General features: G+C 50.4%; 1 protein-coding gene and 1 long non-coding RNA gene across 5 annotated transcripts in view; one reads left to right on the top strand and one right to left on the bottom strand.

Moving 5' to 3' along the window:
- Positions 1 to 175: 175 nt before the first annotated feature.
- Positions 176 to 18,070, top strand: LOC135974085 (uncharacterized). The gene is made up of 3 exons (XR_010591236.1): positions 176 to 313; positions 17,206 to 17,305; positions 17,949 to 18,070. It is a non-coding gene; the product is annotated as an uncharacterized LOC135974085 (long non-coding RNA).
- The window catches only part of DCTN5 (dynactin subunit 5), an 18,151-nt gene continuing 7,549 nt past the window's right edge, over positions 8,451 to 19,052 (bottom strand). For all 4 annotated transcript variants that reach the window (XM_042853028.2, XM_042853027.2, XM_005288907.3 and 1 more), the window contains 3 exons: positions 16,456 to 16,558; positions 15,408 to 15,499; positions 8,451 to 8,883 (listed from right to left, as the gene is read on the bottom strand). In XM_042853028.2, coding sequence (XP_042708962.2) covers positions 8,863 to 8,883; positions 15,408 to 15,499; positions 16,456 to 16,558 — 216 coding nt within the window. In that variant the 3' untranslated portion in view covers positions 8,451 to 8,862. The remainder of the gene's footprint in view (positions 8,884 to 15,407; positions 15,500 to 16,455; positions 16,559 to 19,052) is intronic.

The following is a 19,052-nucleotide window of genomic DNA, read 5'->3' as shown; positions in this document are numbered from 1 at the left end:
GAGAGGGGCCTGGCGGTTCACCCTGCAGGGCAGTGCCAGGGTTCTTTTCTGCTAAGAGGACCCCAGGGGGGCTGGGTTGTGGCAGAGTCTGAAATCTGCATTTCACACCTCTGTCTCTCCTGCCTTTCCAGTGACAGTGCCCAGGATATGGCAGTGTCCTGGGAGCAGGCTGCCCGCTGTCCTGTCTGCTTCGCTTGAGTGCCCCATGGATGGAATGACCGGGGCGGTGCTGGTTCTGTTTGCGGTGTGATCTCTGCTCAGTCATTTCAAGTGGAGAAAAGAAAACGATTAGTTGATGTCACCCGCGCTGGAGGTGAGATATCGGTTTGCCCTGATTGCACTGTGACTGGCAGGTGCCTTTTCATCCTGAGCTGAGTGACAGATATAGGCCACGTCCTCTCTTGTGGTGCCTTGGGGCCAGAAGCAGCTGCCGGTTCCCTAGTCAGATCCCCTGCCACAAGAGATGGGGGCCTGAACCTTGCGCCCGGCACTCACAGAACAAGCCTGGCCTTGGACCCTGTCAGCAGCAGTAGGGTGCACACTGGGGACACAGGGTCGTCTTTACTGCCCCGGCCCCCTTCCCTTGGCTGTGTGATTGGAAAGCGCTTGGAGCTCCTTTGGTGGCAGGTGAGAGCCAGCCGAGAATTGTCAGCCTCCCTTCTCCCCGAGCACGGCAGTGCAGGAGAGTAGAGGTGTGAGGACCCCTCATGCTGGTTGGACAGCGGATTCTGGATCCCTGCATCTTGAGCAGGAGTCTCTTGTCCCATGGACTGGCAGCTCCTTGGGGCAGGCCTGTGTCTCGCCCTGTGCCCATGCAGCGCCCGGCTCAGTGGGGCCCAATCTCAGCGGGGGATCCAGGTGCTGCTGGAATACCAATAACCATGAACTCTGGCTGCACTACCGGCATAGGTGTATTACTCTGCAGGCATGAGTGGGCCCAGCAGCCTTCCACGTGGTCTAGCCCCTGGAGGGGGGCAAGGCCCATTTGGGTTGACGTGGGTCATGCGGGTTTCTGAGATGGGTCTCGGAAATGCAAGAGTCATTCATGAATGTCATGCGGCAGCGGCTAAGAGCCAGGTGCTGAGGGATTTCCTGGTGTCGCCGTGTGACAATGTGATAATCCGAGGGAGAGAACCTGACAAGCTAGTCCCAGACTCCTGGCCCTGAACGCCAAAGCCCTTCTGGAGCATACCCCGGCCCCTGCTCCAGGCTCTTCCCTTGGGTCCGGCAGCTGCTCTGGTTCCGGGGGAGGCTCTGGGCCCAGCATCCAGGCCAGGTTTCCATGTTGCTTCCCCTCAGACAGCGGCTGAGATGTAATGGAAATCTTTCTGCACCAGTGGAGCCTGTGTACATAGAGATAAGGTGGCCAGCCGGCTCCACTGCCGGACACAGCAGGCGCTGGAGTGTCTCTGGGGCAGACTGACCTGTGCATCTGGCCAAAGCATTGTTCTCAGCAGAAATGTCTCGCGTTCAGTCAGTTATTTCTGCTCTTCCAGGAAGAGCGATCTGGGCTCCCCGCCTCCAGATCTGACTGCGACCTCACCTGCCTCCTCCCTCTGTGGCCAAGGAAACGGAGGAGTGTGTTAGACGAGTGTCAGGGTAGGAACCGTCCGCCTGGCATCCTTGGTGGTTGTGACTCAGTTTCCAGAGGTAGCAGAGTAGAAATGCTGCTGGGCCCAGGGGGACAGCAGAGGGGAGGGACGGGGCTCTGCTGCAGGCCAGAACCTGGGTGTCTCCGGGACCGGCAGCACTGCTCCAGTGGTGTCACTGGGGACATTCACAGACCACTCAGGTGTGATCCCGGTGAGAGCTACTTTGCTTTAATGTTAGTGTGTGGGTGTTGTGAGTTTGTCATTCTGCCCCGCTCCCAGCAGTGTTCAGCCCTTTGAACAGGGACTCTCGCATACCGAGATAGTTCGTCCCACCTCACCCCCCTCCCTGGTACTAGCCCTTATCACCAGAGCTCACTGGCCCTTGACGTGACCTCTGTAATGCTGCATCTGTGACGGGTCAGACCAGGACAGGAAGGGGTTAATGGTCCATCCCGGAGGTGGGCTGACGCTGGCCCCATTCCCCGGGACCTGCCAGCAGTGTTAAGCCTGGAGGGAGTAAGGAAGAAGAAACAGACCTGGGTCTGGGGCAGGGCAGGGAACCGTAGGAGCAGCCGTGCCTGGGTGGGCCCGGCTCAGGCTGGCCTCTGTCGTCATATTGTTCATGTGTTTAACAAAGTCCAGCCCCAGGAAGGGCGAGTTTGGGGCCTGTCCAGGCCCCACCCCTCGTAACGGGGTGTACGGGGCAGCAGGCCCAGCCAGTCACACAGCCGCTGCGCCCCGAGCTGCTCCGCAGCATCCTTCGTCCTGTGCCTCAGGCCGGCGTGACCAGCCATGACGGAGCCCTGGGGCCATCCGGCACGGAGCTCCCTGGAGACCTGCCTGGGGCCCTGGCTTCCCTTCCTGCTCTGCCGGGACTCCTCCAGCCTCTGGCCTCCGCCCGTGGGCCGAGCTCTTTGCAGTCAGGTGTGCCGGGTGCCTCTCCGAGGCGAGCATGCGGCACTGACCGTCGCAGGGATGGGCGGGGCCATGGCCAGGTCTGGTTCAGCTGTTCCCTTGCTCTTGTGGACTGTTTCCCTGCGAGCGTGGCAGCATTCCCCTGCTGGGCACTGGGGGCCCATACTGAGACGGAGGGACCATACATCAGCCTGAACCAGGAGAGCTGCAAGGGGCTTCCTATGGGCCACACCTGGCAGCTCATGTTCTTATTTGTTTGTACTGTGGTAGCTCCTGGAGGCCCCGGCAGGCGTCGGTGCCCTGATGTGCTGGCGCTACACAAAGACGCAGCACAGAGACGCCCGCCCTAGGCTGACAGTCCTACAGGCGACGGCTCCGCACTGCCAGTGACCTGGGCTGAGACGCTGCACTTTGGGGGAGATGGCAGCGGGGCTGGGACGGGTCAGTGAGGGACTCGCAACAACCTCAGAGCTTCTCCCCTCCTGGTGCCTAGGGCCTGCCAGCTCTCGGGCTAGCCGTGAGGCACATGGGTCGCCCTGAGCTAGGTTTGAGTCAGGCAGGGATTCAAACCCGCAGCTTGTAGTGCAAGCCGAGGTGCTGATTTAATAGCTCACGTGAAGAGGTGGAAAGTGGCTCTAATTCCTTTACAGAGAACAAAGGGCATCAGCCAGGAGCCAAGCGCAGGGGATGCAGCCAATGCCACGGCGGGCATGGTGGAGGGGCGGGGCAGCGCAAGCCAAGGTCTGTCCCAGGCAAACGTAACCCGGTACATTCTCACCCCCAAAGGACCCTGTGCGAGTGGCAGGGGCAGGGGCAGGCATCCTCCCAAAGGGCACAGGCAGGTTAAAACCAGGCGCTTTGGTTTCTACCTCCCTCCCTTTGTTGCTGAGACCCCCTGAGAATGGGAAAGTTCTGATTTGGGTTTTGCCGTTTACTCTGTTTTACTCTCCGCGTTTCCCCCAGCTTGGCCCACGCTGGTTCTCACCGCTTTCCCCCTCGAGGGGTTGTGCTTTAGCAGAGGGTTCCCAGGGCTGCAGAGCGCATTAACCCCGACAGGGAAATCCAGCCCCAGCCTCCTCTCGCTCAAATGTAAATCAGACACTCTGCTCATATCAGGGATAGTGAAACGAAGGTATAAAGCCGAGCCCTGGACTCTGGGAGCCCTGTCACCTGAAACACAGAGCGTGGCAGCACCAAAGGGAAGATACTTGACCAAAGGCCAAGTCCTGTGGTCTGGACTCAGGCAGATTTCCCTGACTTCACTGGGGCTGTGCCCGTGAGGACGGCAGGTCTTGGCCCCTGGGCAGCTGTGCTGTGCCCATCTGGTGCTGCTCCCATCGGGGTGTGCGCCCTGGGGAGCTGGGCTCACACCTCCCTGTGAAGGGCTGTGAGGCTTTTACTGCACAGCTGCCTCGGCTCAGATTACAGGACACTGTGTTCTTGGGGAAGGAAGAACAGACCTGTTTTCTGCCCAGAATAATATTGCAGGGGCTGGGGAGAAGCTCTGTGGAGGCAACTTGACAAGGACAACACCCTCCCGGGATGTCTTGCAAAAAAGCCAAATGCCCCTGGCCACATAAGCCTGTTGCTTGGTCTCTACAGTTATTTTCTTGGCAAACTGTTTCCTGGTGCTGCTGCCAGCCCCGGGGCGGGGCGGGGCGAGGTGGGGGGCGCTAGGCTACAGATTGCCGTGGACCCGAATACTGGCGGGGTTGTTACATTTAACTGCAAGGCTCTCGGCAGCATTCGCTCTCAGGCTGAGAGCTCATTCCACCTGCTGCTGTGCTCCACTCGGGGGCGGGGGGGGGGGCACTTACAGCTCCCTGATTCTGGACTAGCCCAGTTCTGGGGTGAGTCACAGCAGCCATGGGGGTGCTCTAACTTACTGCACTAGTGCATGGCCCCTAAGGGAGCCCACTTCCCAGGCAGGCCTGCTCACCGGGAGGCTGCTGGTGCAGGAGCGAGATCAGCTGGCTTTATGCTAGCAAGTTACAGCCTTTGCACTGCCAGAGTGACCCCAGGATCAGGCCCCTGTGAAGGGGGTGATTATGATGCAAGGGTGGTGGCTCCCAAAGCAGCCAGGGGGCTGGAGGCAAAGGGCGCTGGACCCAGGTTCCTGACACTAACACTGATCCCTGCCTTTGTTTCAGCCAGGGCCCTGTGCCCTGTGCAGCATTTTTGAGCCCAGGCCCTGGGGACGCTGACCCTCCCCACTGCCAGAGCTGACCGGGAGGCAGGGGAGGCAGGGGACAGTTCAGCTGGGCAGATGGAGCCCTTACAATTCAAACCAATTTCTCTCTGTGTGAAGCACAGAGGGCTGCTCAGGTTGGGTAGCCATTGTTTGCTTTGATCTGTACTGAGTCGGGGCTCCCCTGGCATGCAGAAGCAGAGGGGATTGGGAGTCCAGGAGCAGGGCCTGAGGAGCGGACAGAGAAAGCTCCTGCCACAGTAATTCCTAGTCAGGGGTTAGGGGAGCCTTTGCCTTGGGCTGCATCAGAGCAATGTGTCCAACCTGGCACGGTCTAGTTTGAAATCCCTGCCATCCCCACGGCAGACATAGGAGAAACAGAAGAGAAAAAGCCGGGCGGGAGATGCCACCTCCTAAGGAGGGGTCAGACCGATGGTCCATCTAGCCCAGTGTCCTGTCTTCTCACCGTGGCCAATGCCTCACAGGGAATGAACAGAACAGGGAATCATCCAGTGATCCATCCCGTCGCCCGAAGTGTAGGGTTGCATCCCTGACCATCCTGCCTAATAGCCATTGATAGACGTTTTCTCCGTGAACTTACCTAAAACTTGTCACCTCTGTCACTTTGCTCTTTAGCCGTGGTGGCATTTTATTGGTCCTCTTGCTGTTTTCTTTAATTTGTGGTACACGTTTAGTCTGCGCCTCTATTATGGTGTTTTTAAATAGTTTCCGAGCAGCCTGCAGGCTTTTCACTCATGACTGTTCCTTCTAATTTCCATTTAAACTAGACACCTCATTTTTGTGTTGTTCCCTTTTTTGAAGTTAAATGCTACTGCAGTGGGTTTCTTTGATATTCCTCCCCCCCCCCCCCCCCGGCTGTTAAGTTTAATTACATTACGGTCACTATTACCAAGCGGTTGAGCTATATTCACCTCTTGGACCAGATCCTGTGCACCACTTAGGACTAAATCAAGAATTGCTTCTTCCCTTGTGGGTTCCAGGACTGGCTGCTCCAAGAAGCAGCCATTAATGGTGTCTAGAAGCCCGGCCTGAGGTGACATGTCCCAGTCAATATGGGGATAGTTGAATTCCTCCGTTGCTACTGGCAAAGAACAAAACGACTCTGGCCTAATGTGGAGCTCCCAGCCCTTCTCAGGACACAGCAATGGAGTTGGGGCCTTGGGGGACGTCTCTTAGTAGCTCTCCTCTTCCTTGAATTTTAATCCAATAGAAACATGCAGCTTCCACTGCTCTGAGCTTTGATCCTACTGCTTCTCCTTCCCCTTATGCCCGCATTGTGCTCCCTCCCTCCCCAGTATCACGGAAACGTCAGCTATGACCCCACAGCTCAGGCTGCTGAGAGTCGCACTGGGATCCCTCTGTTGGTTGGTCAGGAGCTGGAGAAGTGGCTGGGTATTAGGGTGGATAGGAGCCAAGGCAAGGGAATTGTGGCTTAGCTGTCAATTTCCTGGGCTTTCAATGACTGCACTGGTAGGAAATGCATGTGAGGAGCCTTGCGTGCAAGTTAACCAAGATGTTCGTGTGGGATAGAGACAGATCCCAGCACTGAAGGGCTAACAATTCAGCTCGGACCGGTGCGATATGATGGACAGAGGCTCAGACAGAAAGCTGCGGCGCACTTGTAGCTAATGAGATGGGTGAAGGAGACCTTGGCTCACCCTGGGCCTGGAGATAACCAGGCTGGAATTCCTGTCTGCCTGCCAGCTGGTCTGGTCTCATTTAGCTGCCGGGCTACTCAGGGCGGAAGGGTGTGTTATCTGGGTGCACAGCACTATAGTCTTTGCGCCACCGTATCTGTGTTCTAGATTAAAGCGATACCAATATTAATACATAATCTGCACCAGGTGCAGCGGCAGCGCTTGGGCACTGACTGGCTGCTGCAGGACAAAAAACAAAGGGAAGGTTGCATAAAACCAAAGGAAAGAAGGATCCCAGTACAGGGTCAAAGGCATTATTATCGGAGCCCTGATGATTCATCTGGGCCAGCAGTCCTGCCCACAGACAGTGCCCTGGATGTCTAATCGCTCTCCCTGCAGTGGTGGGGGGTGCAGATCCAGGACTAAGCTTGGGGTGGAGCCCTGTGGCATTTCCACAGAGAACAGTGTTCTAAAGGGGTCACTTGTTGGGACAGGCAAGTGATTCTTTCTGCTCTCGCCCCTCTCCCCAGGACTCAAAATGCTCCTGTTTTCAGGTGGAGAACCCAGTTCTCCGCATGCAGAAACCTCCAGACGAGACCAGAATTGCTCAGTTTGCCAACTCGCAGCCAGCCCTGGAAGCCACCTGGTGTTGGGTAGAACTATCATGATAAGGCCATTGCGGTGTTCTCTCACATGTGGATTGTGCTGCCTCTGCCTGATTCCTGCTTTGTGTGTGCAGTGCAGCTGGGGAACATCTGGTGCTCCTGCTCAGTGGCATACAGGGCAGCAACCCATCGAAACGTGCTCGCTGGCCTCAGGAACAGACTAGTGGCATTGGGCCCGATTTGGGGAGGGTCCAGAAGCCAGTGACATTAAAAGGGGTTCTAGAGAAATAACACGCTCTCAATTTCCCTCTCAGGGAGATGCTGCTATTTTCCCCTCCCGCAGACTATGAAGGACCCACTTCTGCTGAGTCAGAAAGGCTCAGGGCACCTGCTATCGGGCGGGAGATGGAGGCTTTCCATTGCCTAAGTGACGTACACAACGCAGTATAACTTTCATTTGGTTTTGGGGGTTTTGCAATAGTTTATTTTGCCCTGTTTGATAATGGCTCTTATCGGCCTGAGCGTAGCAGATTTACACTGATATCGTTAGTAACAAGGGCACTGGGGGGGGGTTCTGATTTGGCACCCCAGCCAGCCCTTCAGAAGAAGGGTTTGTGTTTCACAGGGCAGTGTTTCCCAGCCGGGTGCTGCCAGGCCCGAACAGGCGTGCCGCGGAGCTTTTTTAAAAACAACATGTGCAAACAAACCAACCTTCCTTTGCATTTGAATTAGTGTGGGAGCCGGATGGCACTCTGTCCTTTGGCTCCGCTCACTGCTAACAGCTCGCATGAACTGTAAACAGGGCTCAGGTCAGGGTTTTATATGTTAATTTACAAATATCCCTGCCCTGGCTTCCCCTCCCCATTAACCGAACCAGCTTCATTTAACCCCAGGAGTGTGAGGATGACTCAAAATACAGCCCCAGCTGGTACAAGGCACCTTTGTAAGCAGTTAGCCAGCCCCTCCCAGGAGACGCTGCTGCCAAGTTTAAATAAATACTGGCTAATTGGTACCTCAAGCTAGAGGCATTACGATCTTTTCTAGAAGGGACTTGAGAGTTCATGGCTCAGCCGAAACTGGAGTGCTGGACACATGTTAGGAGCCAACACTAAGCCCTGCAGGGTCACTAACATTGCAGCCAATGGCTCACCTAGTTCCAAGAAATCCCCAGCCTGGGCTGGGCTCCTGTCTTTGTAGAGCTGGTCTGACCTCCAGCAATGCTCCTGGGGCCCATTCCGTCTCGTGGCAGGGCCCCATGATAACCAGCAGTTACACAGTGCTCGTGAGGCTTGGCCTGATAGTGAAATCTCTTTTGTGGCTGACCCCAGCTATCCTGGAAGCACAGGCTGGGAGAAGGCAGCTTCCTAGAGCTCTGATTTTGTTACGTTTCTGAGCACTGTTTATATTTCAAACAAAGCACGCGAGCATGGGGTAATGCTGCCAGCAGCCCGGTCCCGTCAAGGGCAGGGCATTCATGGCTCACAAAGCAGGATGGTGGCAGAATGCAGGGTTGGTTTATTGTTTCAGCAAGTGAGAATGTTTTTAAAAGGTTCCTGATCAGAGGAATCCAGTAGCAGAGTCTCCATTGCCCCCAAAGCCAACTAGCTCCACTGTGGCCGTTTGCTCCAGCTCGGTGCAGCAAAGCCTCCTCTTGGAAGTTGTGGTTCGTTCTCCTGTATCAGGCTAATGGTAGACATCAGGAAACGACAACTCCCAGGAGGCAGTGGTGGCAGGCACCAACCTAGGGACACTTCATCATTCCAGCCAGTGCAGCTAGCCAGCAGGCAGAGGTTCAGAGACGAGCCCGGACAGAGCGATGCTCCAGAGGACGGAGGTTAAAAGGGCCAGATCTAGGGGATTTTAACAGGGCTGCGTTTGTGAGGTCTTCGCTGGTGACTTGGTCTTTAGGCCCTGGCAGAGGCCACCTTAACAAAGACAACAAAACAGATGGTCATTGAAGCAGCAGTGTGGCAGCTCAGTGTGGTAAAAGGGATTCTACGCGGACACGTGCCTGGAACTGCAGGCCCCAAGCTGGACAGCTGTGCTCACACACCACAGCACCAGGCAGCTCCATTCAGGTGTGTGGGGAAGCATGGCAGGTCCATAGCTCATCCAAATGGCTTTTGACTACACCCCCTTAATTCCACCCCCCAAAAGTAGCTCCCATCTTCCAAAGGGGTTTTCCCCTTTATTTAGTCTTCCTTCCCTAACTTCACGATGCCCAGGGGTGGTCACCAATCAAGAAATCCTTGTGAAATGCCCTGTGTGGTGTTGAAACTCTGAAGTGGACATCATGGTAACACGCATAGAGCTGGACCCTTCTTGCCAAGCACAGAGCTGCCTTGGTCAGTCCGCAAAGCGATGGTTGGTAGCCTGGGTGCCACTCTGCAATGTGACTTAACATGTTACTGCAACTACTCAATGTCTAACCTCCAGGTGATCATGCAAGAAGCTCAGTAGTTTAAGTGTGTCTGGGCATGTGATCTTCCAGGCGTCAATCTATGTGCCTGTATCATGGCAGCTGCAGAGTACATAGCTCTTGCTTCTCGATGGAGAGGCCATGAGGGGAATAGACTGGAGGATCAAATCCTTTCAGCGGTTAAGCTCACTTAGCAACAGGACACAATGTCCTCCCATGCAAAGAACATCTGACTTAATACTTGCTCTGCTCAGGTGAAAAGGCAGCAGGCCCTAGCCCACTGTCACCTTTTCATCACACTAAACCCAGGCAAGGTGACTCAAAGGAGAAATGTACAGTAAAGCTCTTTAAGCCTCCAGCGACATCTGGCTCCAGGCCCAGTTTCACAGGGTTTCTTAAACCAGTGGGTCTCACACTTTTTTACTGGTGACCCCTTTCACATTGCAAGCCTCTGAGTGCGGCCCCCCTAATAAATTAAACACCCTTTTAAATAGATTTAACACCATTATAAATGCTGGAGGCAAGCGGGGTTTGAAGTGGAGGTTGACAGCTCGCGACCCCCCATGTAATAACCTTGCGACCCCCCTGATGGGTCCCGACCCCCAGTTTGAGAACCCCTGTCTTAAACTCTACTTAAATACAGTTGCACCCACTGAATGGATCTGGTTTGCCAATACAGAACCAAGTATTAAGATACCCCTGGAATGAGTTTAAACCAAAAGCATTCTCTTTTTGAAGCCCAGTGTAGACAGGGCTTAATAGGACCACAGCACTGGAGGATCAGCGGAGGGCAACAAAAATGATTAGGGGGCTGGGGCACATGACTTATGAGGAGAGGCTGAGGGAACTGGGATTGTTTAGTCTGCAGAAGAGAAGAATGAGGTGGGATTTAATAGCTGCTTTCAACTACCTGAAAGGGGGTTCCAAAGAGGATGGATCTAGACTGTTCTCAGTGATACCAGATGACAGAACAAGGAGTAATGGTCTCAAGTTGCAGTGGGGAAGGTTTAGGTTGGATATTAGGAAAAACTTTTTCACTAGGAGGGTGGTGAAGCACTGGAATGGGTTACCTAGGGAGGTGGTGGAATCTCCTTCCTTAGAGGTTTTTAAGGTCAGGCTTGACAAAGCCCTGGCTGGGATGATTTGGTTGGGGATTGGTCCTGCTTTGAGCAGGGGGTTGGACTAGATGACCTCCTGAGGTCCCTTCCAACCCTGATATTCTATGATTCTATGACCCAACAGCCACTACACCAACCCTGTGTTATTTTAGCTCTCATGTAAAATCAGATCTCAGGGGGCCTGCCAGCGTTGGTTGGGCTGAGGAGCTGATGGAAAAGGAATCCCACCCTCCTAGAAAATTATAGTGTCAGAAGAAAACAGGGGCATTTCCAAGTGCTTGAGGCAGCAACAATAGAACTATTGCAGAGCGTTGGGGATGCTTACACTTCAGGGCTGGAGAGAGGAACTGGCTGGATTTTAAAATGGGCTGGGTGCCCTCAGGACTCTCATTTCTAGTAATGATAATCAGGGTAAGAAAGTCTCGTGCTGCAGGGCCATTGCAGATAGCTGTAGATATCGTTTCACCTGTCGCTGAATACCATCAGCTCAGGGTGGGGGCAGGTGGAACATGGCCGTTTAACAGTGCACCTCAGTATGACAGGAACCAAAGGATGCTGTATCCAACTAACATTACAGGGATAATTGATGTAGGCAGAATGCAATTACCAAATTGGAATTAGGATAACACATGAGGATAGACACCCCAGCTCTTAAGAGACGGGACTACCACAGTTCCGGCTGGAATACGGCAAGCTGGGAGATGGAGTCTCCATAACCTACACCTCCCTATTAAGGATAACTGGGGGCTACAGTTGTGGCTGGCTGGCTGCCTGTTTCAGAAACAATCTCTCCACTCCCCTTCTATGAGCAGGGCTCTTCTTTATTTCCCTACTCTTTAAGGGTGGGAGGAATTAAAGCTAAAGTGGGCAATTTGCATCACCTCTTCAGACTTGAAACTCACTGAGGTCAGTGGGACTCATTTTGTGGCAAGGCTTCCCACTGCACTTGGTTTTCTTAAGAGTGTGACTTTTCAATTAACTCCAAGGGATTAAGAATATAAAAACAGCCATATTGCATCAGACCAATGGGTCCATCTAGCCCAGTATCCTGTCTGCTGACAGTGGCCAGTGCCAGGGGCTTTAGAGGGCATGAACAGAACAGGGCAATTTATCAACTGATCCATACCCTGTCATCCAGTCCCAGTTTGGAGGTTTATGGACACCTAGAGCACAGGGTTGCATCCCTGACCATCTTGGCTACAGCCGTTGATGGACCTAACCTCCATGGACTTCTCTAATTCTTTTTTGAACCCAGTTATACTTTTGGCCTTCTCAACATCCCCTGGCAATGAGTTCCACAGGTTGACTGTGTGTTCTGTGAAGTAGTACTTCCTTATGTTTGTTTTAAACCTGCTGCTATTAATTTTAGTGGGTGACCCCTTGTTCTTGTGTTGTGTGAAGGGGTAAATAACACTTCCCTATTCACTTTCTCCACACCATTTAGGATTTATAGACCTCTATGATATCCCTCCCTCAGTCATCTTATTTTCTTTAAGATGAAGTCTTGTCTTCTTTAATCTCTCCGCCCATGGAAGTTGGTCCATACCCCTAATCATTTTTGTTGACCCTTTCTGTACATTTTTCTAATTTTAATACATCATTTTTGAAATGGGTTGACTAGAACTGCATACAGTACTCAAGGTGTGGACATACTATGGATTTATGTAGTGGGATTATATAATTTCTGTTTTATCTCTTTCCTAATGGTTCCTAGCATTCTGTTAGTTTTTTTTGACTGCTGCTGCAAATGTTTACAGAGAACTAACCCTGAGGACTCCACAATTTTTCTTGAGTGGTAACAGATAATTTAGTCCCCATCATTTTGTATGTCTAGCTGGCATTATTTTTTTCCAATGTGCATTACTTTGCACTGAAAACTGAATTTCACCTGCCATTTTGTTGCCCAATAACCCAATTTTCAGAGATCCCTTTGTAACTCTTAACAGCTTTGGATTTAATTATCTTGAGTAATTTTGTATCATCTACAAACTTTGCCACCTCGCTGTGTTCCCCTTCTGCTGATACAGACTAACACAACTACCACTCTGAAACCCTTCTGCCAGATTATTTATGAATATGTTGAACAGCACAGGTCCCAGTACAGATCCTTAGGGGACCCTGCTATTTACCTCTCTCCATTCTGAAAACTCCATTTATTCTACCCTTTGTTTCCTATTTTGTAACCAGTTACTGATCCATGAGACGACTTTCCCCTCTTATCCCATGACTGCTCATTTTGCTTAAGAGCTTTTGGTGAAGGACCTTGTCAAAGGCTTTCTGACAATCCATGTACACTGTATCACTCTTATTCACATGTGTGTTGACAACCTCAAAGAATTCTAGTAGATTGGTGAGGTGTGATTTCTCTTTACAAAAGCTGTGTTGACTTTCCCCTCAACACATCATGTCTATCCATGTGTTTGATAATTCTGTTCTTTACCAGAGTTTCAACCAATTTGCCTGGTACTGAAGTCAGGTTTCCCAGCCTGCAATTGTCAGGATTATCTCGGAAGCCTTTTTTAAAAATCAGAGTCACATTAGTTCTCCTCTAGTCACCTGGTACAGAGGCTGATTGAAGCAATAGGTTACATGCCACAGTTAGTAGTTTTGCAATTTCACATACGAGTTCCTTCAGAACTCGTGGGTGAAAACCATCTGATACTGGTGACCTATTACTGTTTAATCAATTTGTTCCAAAAACCCAGCTACTGTCACCTCAATCAGGGAAAATTTCTCAGATTTGTCACCTAAAAAGGAATGGCTCAAGTGTGGGAATCTCCCTCACATCCTCTGCAGTGAAGACCGATTCAAAGAATTCATTTAGCTTCTCCGCACTGGCCTTGTCTTCCCCGAGTGCTCCTTTAGCACTTCAATCTTCCAGTGGCCCCACTGATTGTTTGACAGGCCTCCTGCTTCTGATATAGTTAAAAAAATTTGCTGTTAGTCTTTTGCTAGTTGCTTTTCAAATTCTTTTTTGACCTGCCTAATTATACTTGATTTGCCAGAGTTTATGTTCCTTTTTAGTTTCCTCATTAGGGCTGGAATTCCAGTTTTTAGAGGATGCCTTTGCCTCTATCTGCCTCTTAATTGTACTTGGCAAAATTGGAGAGTTCTTACCTTCATGCAACTGTTTATACCCACCTTCCGTTCTCTACCTGGCTGGAGCTAGTAGTATTTTTTGGCTGGGGCCTGTTATCACAGTTATTAAAGCTGAGCGGACAGTTTTGTGCAAGGTCGGTAAGTGTTTATTAGAGTTTTTCAGGACAGTTTCCCCATCAATGGCCCTAGAATTTTATTTTTCTGTTTCTAGGTATACAGGTGAAACAGACAGCAACAGCACAAGTTACTCTGTTTCTGGTGATGCAAGAGGCTCTTTAATGCCTGGTAATAGCTCCGGTGCCTCTCTCTGAACAATAGAATGTGGCATGAGTCCATCAACACCGCAGGAACTCGGTGCCCTTGGCAGAACGCTTACTCTGCTTTCAGAGCAATTTGATTTGGAAAGTTACAACTTTCAAGTCACTTGACCCATATAAGAGGCTTTTAATTTATGTACAGTAAAAAACACAAACATCCCAGACAGTGGTGTTACATTTGATTAACCGTAGTTACAACACAGGCAGTATTTATATAGCTGCTAGTTAGTTAATGTGTATCAGAGCCCTACGTGATACAAAACAGCTAAAGGCCATTTGCTGCTATTCTCACCACCACATGCCTACAACATTATTGCCATACACCCTGGCTCCCCAGTCAGTGCAGGAGACCGCACAGAGGCCCCCACGGTCAGCAGGGAAGGGGTAATGTTAAGTTTGAATACAATCTAACAAAAGGAAACTCTGTTCATCCTTGGCAGGGCCCACCCTACAGGAGTCAGGTGTGTGGAGTTTGTAGCCTCATGTGAGTTAGGCACACAGGCTACCTCCATAAGAACTATGCCCAGCATCTGAACAGTGCCCAAAATGCCACTCCCTACTTTTTCTAGGGATTTTTGATTTTGTCATGTTACAGTTTTACACCGCAAGTAAGAGCTGCCAACAGGCTGTGCCCCATGCAGCACTGCAACCCTGGACAAATGCCACACTCCCCCACTTTTGGTTCCAGATAATTCAGTGCCGCAGAGGGCATCCTCTTTCCATAATCCCAGCTAACTCTGAGCTGCATGATGCTCAGAAGAAAAACGGGCATCAGCCATGAAAACTAACCCTGCAAGGCATTTGGGATTAGTGGAGGTAAATGTCTCTACTGCTAGAAGTAACCAGATGGTGACACGTTTCCCTTCAGACAGGGCAGAGAAAGCCCAGACTCTGCCCATAGGCCTGTGGGGTAGGTAGGCTACTGAAAGCTTTGAAGCGAGCTAAGGGAGGCAGAAGATGTTCTGTTCTTAGTGTGGGAGAGAAGCTTGGTCCATGGGCTAGAGGGGAGATGAAGGACAATCCTGGCTCTTAGTAAGGATTTACGGTAGTCACTCTTAATGAGGATGTTGGCCACACAGCCTCTCTGTTCAAGAGCGAAGGTTATTTCTAACAGTCAGACGCCCTGTCAGGCTGAACAGAACAGATGTGTGCAATTCACTTTGGCTAGGAAGTATTTACAGTGGGGTCCTGCCTCATTTCTCAACAGCAGCAGGATGCATTAGTCTAGCGGGAATTGTAACTGCACTCCAACCCCAAAACATTTACTGGCGCACCTCACAGACAGTATGGAACGAAATACATCTGAGTAAATATACAAAGTTTAAACAAGACACAGCAACTTTTCACAAGGTTCTGCTTGCTGGAGCTGTAGTGTTAATAGCACAGAGCGAGGACATGCCACTCCAAACAGCAGAGCTCACTAAACATCCCTCCCCTCCCCAAAGCTCCCTGTAGTGCCTTTACTTCTCTGAAACACAGTAAATAGGCTACTAGACCTGAGTAAGTGGCAAGAACTTCTGGTAATAGCTCTTTGTAACATCCATCATCAGCTCTTGGGTGCACTCTGGGAGTTCTCCAGAGAAGAGCCCTGAAAAACCAAGAAGAGCATGAGTGCACGTGTTCTCTTGGGAAGCAATGAGCCTGGGAGAGTTTTATTCAGCTTCTCCTCTAGTATTTATGCTCTATATACTGCAGGTTAAACAGCAACCGATGGGCTTGTGTAGGGACACTGCTCTCATGTAGATCAACACAATAGTGTGGCTTCCCCATGAGATGTAGTAAGGCAGTCTGTCTCCAGCTAGATCCCTTCATGGCTTACACCCACCCTCGATAAACAAGGGTCATGAAAGCTCTTTCCTAAAGAAAGGCTAGTAACCAAGGGAACAAAGGTTACATTGACCTTTCCACCACGGCTGTTTCCAAATGACTGGAACATTTACACCTCCGGTCTGGTCAGCAGTGCTGTTGGGGTGGGCTCTGTAACCGCACAGAGGAGTAGTCTAACAGGAGCATTCACCGGCTTTAGTTTGGAGCATCTGCCCATGTATGTAGTACATGCACAGTGGTCTAACAGAATTCTCTCCAGCTGTGTTTATGGAGGCAGCTACAAATCCAGAGCATATGGGAGAGAAGAGGAGACTCTTTCTTGATGCCAAAGCAGACCTGCCTGTGGAATGCTGGATGCTTGATAGGCCACCTTGCTGATTCTGAGCTCTGATGGATAGTGATTCTGTAACTAAGAATGGTCCAAGCTGGCAATCAGACTGACAGGCCCTAGCTGTATTAGCCTTGCTACTGAATGTGCAGATGCTATGCTTACTCACACTAAGCTCCTGTCCCAATAATATCCTGAGACAGTGAGTTCCACTGGTTAGAATTGTTACTTTTCATTTAGCTGAGCACTTCCCTCCCCTCTCTTACTATAAGACAGTGCAATCAAGGAGCCTACCTGGCCTTCTCCACATCAATGTGTTGTATTTATTTTAAATATCAGGATATAAGTTAGCTGAATTTATACTGGAAGTAAAATTAAATGGACTTTACCTGGGCAGCCTGAAAAGACTGTAAAAGGCGGGACCACGGTTTCAGGGGGTAGAACTGTGTTGGCTAGAATTTTGCAGCAGTCTTTCAAAACACACCTACGACCCTAAAACAAAGACCGGATTCCGTTTGATTGTATAACAACAAGAACAACACACTTTGTCTTATTCCTACTCATGTCTCGAATATTCAGAAGTGAGTCTGACTGCTCTTGATTAGTCAAAGCCGTTGCAAGGGCTGTTTGTAAGAAGCAAGATGTCTGCCTGCAGCCCAGGGTTCTCCTCCTCTCAGCTCGGATTGCTGATTTCACTATTAGGCCTGGTCTATACTAGAAGTTACACCAGCATAACTATGTTGGTTAGGGGTGTGATTTTTTACCAGTAGTTGTCCTGGTATAGCCCTAGTATGGATGCAGTTATACTGGATAAAGCTACCTTATACTGGTATAGCTTATTTCTGCTTTGGGAAGCAAAATCAGCTATCCTGATATGTTGCCCTTATACTCCATCCACACAAAACAGCAAATGCCCTTTAAATTATATCAGCATAATTAAAGCAGCAAAAATGTTCTAGTATAGATAAGCCCTTAGTGCCATGCTGGCTGTCTAGAAATCATTAGTGCACTCACTACAGTTACTAGTCTCTCTCTTTGCTTCCATACACTCCGAGCAGGTATAAAAATGTTTTATGTAACTTTGGCCAACAATAACTTTTTGTGCATTAACATACATTGCAAACTTTAATGTTTTACAGATCAACACATACTAGCAGAGATTGTCTTCTGTGTGGAAAAATCTGTGTGTTCCTCATAAATGCACAGTAGGGATTTGCATATTAAAACAAGTCACTTCTGGTAAGTAGATATTCAAGTCGGAATTGGTAGTCCTAACCATGTAGTAACCGGGTAAAATATTCCCCATTGCAGTAGTCAATAACCTTGACTGTATGGCATTATCTATACCTGTGCTGAGCTCCACTTGTACCTCTGAAAAGCACTCTCTCCTCTGGATACCCTGACATCAGCAATTCCTAACGCATGCCAATAACCCAACTGCTTTTATTTGGCTTAAAGAGGCAGACAAAGCCCAGAAACAAATAGCAATTAATAGGACCGTCCACTTGTCTAGCTTTGTGTAAACACAATGCTTGAAAAGAACAAGCGTGTCTTTGAAACAGGTAACAGCGATTAGACTGAAATTGCTGCAATATTTAATGCAACTCAGGACATTAACCTTTTTGAAAGAGTCACCCTGTTCAAAGACGCTTGGCAGCCTGTCTGAAACCATTAGCAATTAATGCTCCATACGTTCATTTAGCTGAATGATGATACAGCAAACTACACATTAATCTTGATGATAAACTGCCAACTGATACAGAAAGCCATTTCTAATGGGAGTCATTTGTTGGCCATTCATTATAGGCAGATAGGAGCTATAGAGGCCTCACAATGCCATTGTATGTAAGTTCCTTCATGAGGCTTTTCTAATGTCTTCCAGCCTGGTTTGCCTTGTGGGAGGGAGAGAGATACCCCTGGACACGGGCTCTGAAAAAGGAGCCCTTGGGGCCTCTCCTGCCTCCACCAGCTACTCTTGGAGAGAAGAAACTGAAGGTGTCTCAGGTAATAAGGTTACAGGCCTCAGAAAGGGCCTTTCACCTCATTTAATTACACCCACCCCCATTTTTGCCGGCTGTCAACATCAAGCCATTATTGCATTCTTCCCTCTTTGTGCCACTGGCTCATTCCTGCCTTCCCAGCTAGCTTTGATCACTTCCAGGCAGTACATGCTGGCACCTCCCCCAGCCCCACATTTCGTATGGAGCAGAAGGCAATGTGGCTTTGCGGCGTTTGATGTCTGTGATGAGAAAGACCTCGTGTTAATCGGAACTCCTAGCAGCTGGCTGCCTTTCTTCCTCTGAAGCGGCTGAGGAGGCTGCAGGACCTAGCATTATCAGTGGGTATAAATGTAGAATTCAGAGGTTGTTCTCAACTAAAACAAGGCAGTGTCCCTAACCGCATAATCCATTACACCAGTGACCCCCTTGGGCGTGGTCAGGCAAACCCCACACTTGCCTTAGGCCTGTTATTCAAGGCCTCCCAGACCTAACTGGGCCAGTTTCAGAACCCCGCTAGCACCTGCTGTTTCCCAGTCGGCTGGGTGTGTTCTGCCCTTCGCCAAAGCCCAATCTCCAGCTCCATCACAGAGCAGAGCGCATACACACCTGAGTGGGATCCAGCAGACTCCACCTTTATATTTGGCCCAGAAGCCTGAGGGACCGGGACCAGTTACGGATTTGGCAGCACCTTCACTTTAGAAGCAGTCTCAATACAAAAGAGCACAGTCTCTGCCCCCAAAGAGTTTTCACGCTCCAAGCTGAGGGAGGGGGTGTGACATGAGGAGAGCAATCAAAGTGGGAACCATCCAAGGCAATACAGACCACCCCTGGCTAGCATCTGTTCCAGGGTATGGGAACCTCTGGTCCAATCCAAAGTTAGTCCATCTCTCTTAACCCAAGGATGGGAATTTCCCTGACGCTCTGAGCCAGCAAAAGGACGTGCAAGTTCTTAACTGTATTTGAGGGGTTTAAAGAAAGAAGACCGA

This window comes from Chrysemys picta, chromosome 10 (genome assembly GCF_011386835.1).
Source record: "Chrysemys picta bellii isolate R12L10 chromosome 10, ASM1138683v2, whole genome shotgun sequence".
Lineage (NCBI taxonomy): Eukaryota > Metazoa > Chordata > Testudines > Emydidae > Chrysemys > Chrysemys picta.
Note: the sequence above shows the minus strand (reverse complement) of the source record. Positions and strands in the feature narration are given on the sequence as shown.